Source organism: Camponotus vicinus, unplaced genomic scaffold (genome assembly GCF_025532165.1).
Source record: "Camponotus vicinus isolate PSW18456_S1 unplaced genomic scaffold, iyCamVici1.0 SCAF_7, whole genome shotgun sequence".
NCBI lineage: Eukaryota > Metazoa > Arthropoda > Insecta > Hymenoptera > Formicidae > Camponotus > Camponotus vicinus.
Window position 1 is genome coordinate 19,226,995 of NW_028141979.1, and position 4,663 is coordinate 19,231,657.

The 4,663-nt window shown below is 47.9% G+C and overlaps 1 protein-coding gene across 1 annotated transcript; it reads right to left on the reverse strand.

Moving 5' to 3' along the window:
- Positions 1-2,927: 2,927 nt before the first annotated feature.
- LOC145974360 (uncharacterized) lies at positions 2,928-4,107 on the reverse strand. Its single transcript, XM_083104146.1, has 2 exons — positions 3,855-4,107; positions 2,928-3,769 (listed from the first exon to the last, which is right to left on the reverse strand). The coding sequence occupies exons 1-2, from the start codon at positions 4,105-4,107 to the stop codon at positions 2,928-2,930; spliced, it is 1,095 nt and encodes a 364-aa protein (XP_082960272.1).
- Positions 4,108-4,663: the final 556 nt, after the last annotated feature.

The following is a 4,663-nucleotide window of genomic DNA, read 5'->3' on the forward strand; positions in this document are numbered from 1 at the left end:
GGGGGAACCTGTGTCGACCAATAGTGGACTCCTGAAGAAGGCGGGTGGATGGTGTGGCCCCATCCATCCACAGTGAGGAAGGAAAGATGGGAGGGCTAAAAGCTCTCCCCTCTGGGAAGGAGACCCGACGGTAAGCACAAAACCGTCGGGTCCTAAGCGCGGAAGGGACTCAACAGCCAGGAAGTCGAAATATTGCAGTTGCTAGTTCCGACTTCCTGCCTGCCCCTCCATTGTGCGGAAGGCCACCGCTGTGGTATTAGCGAATACACCGGCTGGACATAGTCGGGATTCCCGCATATAACGTGCGGTTTTCGTACCGCAGAATCTCAGCTTCGGATAGCCGTCGGTTCCAGGTGGCGGATAGAATAATATTTCGCGAGTATCTGTTTAGAAATATTTTGTGTCTTGAATGAGTGTACAGAAGTGTGAGTGTGTGTGTGTGTGTGTATATGTAGGTGAATCGGTGTAGGTGAGAGTGCGTGTTTACAATTGCGCGCGTGTGAGTGTGTGTTCGAGTGCAAGGCCGTTCGAGATTTGATAGCGCGGGCCGCAACCCTACGGATCTCGTACCGGGATAACCGCCTCGGTTGTATTCGGCGCGAGTTATGCGTCAGAATACGTCGCTCGGTATACTCGTCTGGTGGACGTGCCCCGGAACCCGTAGCGACGTTAATAATTATTACAATTAGTAGTGCGGAACAATATAATTCGCGCTACGTGCGATATGCGATCGCACGTGCGATACGGCGCGCTCGTGTTTTTGCGACTCGTCGGGCGCGTTTTTGTCGCGTTTCTTGGCACGGTTCTTATTGCCCCAGCTGTGCGGCTTTAAATCGGTCGGCTTTAAATCCGGGCTAATATTCGGGTTGCCTTTAATTATTTCCCCGGATGGAAGTCGGGTTTCGGAAGGCGTCGCGACGCTAGCGAGCGGAGGCGGCTCGTGTTCCACCTCGTGAAGGCGCGACGCCTGATCTTGGATCTGGAATCGGAGGCGATTTCGAAGGCGCCGATATCAATCGGTGGAGGCAGCGTTCGCACTACCTTCTGGCCTTTTTACTCTCGCAAGGATTTCTCGTGTTTGCTTGCTTGCCGTCAGACTAGCTTAGCTGCTCGAGAGGGATTAGAAGGATCTGTTTTTCTGTGCCGCCGAGAGCCCGTTTTATACTCGGTTAATTGCCCGCGCCGGCGTAATCGGTAATTACTCCCACCGAGCGGCGGTAAAAATATCGGAGCGGTTCGGGTCCGCCCGGGGGAGTTCGGGGTGCCGAGCGCGGGTTCTCAACTGTCGGCTCCCGACGGCAGTGTCGCGATAATCGATTATTGTAATTCCTACCCGGTATGTTTCCTAAGTTATTAAAAATGTGGCGCACAGCGCCTCTGCCGATGCCCGACCGGTGCTCGTCGGGCGGCAGCTTCCGGCCGGTGTTCGCCGGGAAACGATGCATTCGGGGGTGCATCGTTACACGCATAACCCTAACCCTGTTCCTCAGGGGTTGGGGTATACATAAAGAATTTCCACAGAGTTACAAAAAAAAGGATTAAGTCAAGTGGGTGGGGGAGGACGTCCGGTAGAAGTCACCTACGTGCACCCGGTCTTCCCCCAGACACCCGAGTAGGCATCCGGTGGGGTTTTAGCGGGTAAACCGGTAGGACCGATTAGGTCAGACCGGGAGTCCCGCATAATCCTTGCTCCCTCCCCGGGGAGTAAGGGTATGGATAAAGACTAGATATGGGCTACTATGGTGCATCAAAACAAACCCTCACCACTCGGCTCCTGGCGCCGTGGGCGTGGCCAGGTGAAGTGGAGGGAGGCGTTCTGATTGGTGGACTAGGATATTGAGAAGTTAGTTTAGGTGCTAAATACCTGAAGAAACAACACCCCACCTCCCGGAAGTCACGATTTTGATTGGCTTGCACCATAATGGCCCAGAGCTGTGATTGGTCGACTCCGGCTATGTCGCCGAATTAGCAAATTTTTATTTCCCTTCCTCCGCGGTATTAAACTCGAAGAAGCAATCCTCCCACTCCAGCTCTGGTCCGGTATAGGGCTCCAAGTCAAATTCCCGTTACCTAACCCTTAGTCGTTACGTCTTGGCAGAACGAACCCCCACCTACCGACTTTCGGGGTACTCGCCATATGTCTCGACGAAACAATCCTTACCTCCCCACTCCGTCTCGGGCCCACTATGGAACATCGAAACAAGCCCCCCGCTCGAACGGTTCATGACGAAAAAGACAGTCTCAGCACGAGACAATAATTATAATGAGACTACACTCTCTCGCGCTTCAGTGGATTCTGATAATGGAAAATTAAAGATGAACATGCAGATGATCAAACGCGAGGTGGGGTGGTATAAAAAGGAAGAAGGGAAAACCTAAAGGTATTAAACACGAATTAAGATAAAAAATTTTCACATTTATTAATATTTTTCAAAACCAGGCATTTTTTAATAAAATTTTTTGCTTATTAATATACAAAAATATATATAAAGTACAATTATATTTATATTGTTATAAATTTTACAATTTTTTTCTTATGCTACTTACAATATTCACAATTCTATTTTTTAAAATAAAATCGGAAAATGAGCGATTTTTATTTAAAAAAGAAAAAGACGCACAAGAAATAAGAATATTGTTATACCGTCGCATATCCGTATGGAAGCGAATATCTGTTATTGATAAATCTACGTTTTACTAATACCGGCGCACATATTTTTGTTTCACTTCGCTTAACAATTTCATGAAACGCCGTACGTCGAATCGCATTAAAGCGTAGATTTATCGAAGTTTTGCTATTTTCTTCTTCGTTTTCTTGTGTTTCTTTTTCTCTCGCTAATAGTAGCTTTTTTATAGTATTAAAATTAATACGCCGCGAGTTCTCGTAATTGAGAGTAATACCCTTAACTTTACAAGTTTCGTGAGTATTACCCTCCGGTGTTCGCACGATGTAGGCGTAAAATTTCGAGCCCCCCGTACACGAACGCCTCGATATAACTACCACGGCCGTAGCTTTCGAGTTCATCCGTCATGTCGCCTAGAAAATTTCCCGTAAGCGGCTCGTATTCGTTCGAATCACCGGTGCTTATAAAAATACACGAATCCGTATCGTAATATAATACACGACGATATAAACGTTCTAGGTACTCGTACAATTTTAAACGCGCTAGTGCAGTCGTATACGCGGCTATCACGACATTTGTTATCGGCGAGGGAACGAGAGCCTCTTGTCGCAGTCGCCACGAAACATACATTACCTCGTCATTCACGGGTAATATATCGGTTATCTTGTATTCGACGCTCGTTAATAATGTCGCGAAACGTTGTTGTGTTTTTACGATTTCGATAGTCGGCAAATTGGATCGTTGGCCGAATTTTCCCCAGAATGAATTTAAGCACAGTTTCGCAACCGAGCGTAAACCGGGATTCCGCGCGATGTTTCGTTTATCAAGAGCGATACCCTCGGTTTTTTCATATTCCCTCAAGTATCGCTCTTTTGCCTCATCGTCGTTCTTCCCGCATTTGCTCGGCCAACCACTGGCTTCCTGTTTAAGCTGTAAAAACGTATTAATATAATCGGCGAACAAGCCATCCTGCCGCGACGTACGATCGTATTGGCTAACTTCATATTGCCAAATTTCGCTTATTGACGTTACGAGATAACCTTTCTCGACGGCCTTGCGTAATTCGCAGGTTACCCAGGTACCCTCGAATTCACGCTCGCTATCATTTATGGGTGCACGGTGTCTGAGAAAATGTTTCGCAGCAACTACGACATAACGCGAAGAGTAATTTTCCTCGCACGCGATGCGGAAGTATGGGGTGAAATAAATCACGAAGAGGGAGTACTCTACAACGTATGAGGCCTTCGACCAAGTCGAAATTATAATTCGGCGACCTTCCGACTAACGCGCTACATTCATCGCCGACGTTTTCCGGATGGCCGATCGGAAAAGCGTCCGTCTTCAATACAAACGGGTATAAAGAGCATACGTCGACGTAACGTATTTTCTCCATACCCGTGACTTCATATTGAGTTGCGAAATTTCCCGTAAGCCAACCACCGAAAAACGCGTCGCGAGGATCGAGCGGTGGAGTTTCTACCATCGGATGGTTCGCGAGAAAATCATACATTACGCGATTGTCGCGCATTTCTTGGTCGAAGGCGCACTCTCACTTTTCCGACACTATGTATCCCCGCTGACGAAGTCGCCATGAAACCGAGAGTTCGTTCATTTCGCGAATTTAATGTATCTCCGCAATCCTCCCCCGACGAAAGCGCTTTATCACGATTTACAGGGAAACAAGACGGACATCCGTGCCAAAAGCAACCGTGAAATTGCAACACGTGACACTGCGTCCTTCCCGCAACAGACGTTTCAAAGTAACTGTCGACGAGCATATTCTCGATCGTGCGATATTCCCGCGCACGCCCCGCATGATTTATGACGGTCGAGTTCGCGCTCCATCCATATCAGCCATTGTAAGGCTTTACGCGAATGATTGCTCGCGCATCTGTATCCCCCCGTAGGAATGATGCCTATCGTATCGGCTTGCAAACAGTTTTTTCGGAAAACCGTCATGCAAGTCGAAGCAATAGTTGTACATTCCTCGAACGGACATACATTTCTGCGATCTAGGAAAATTTTTCTAAACGCTACGC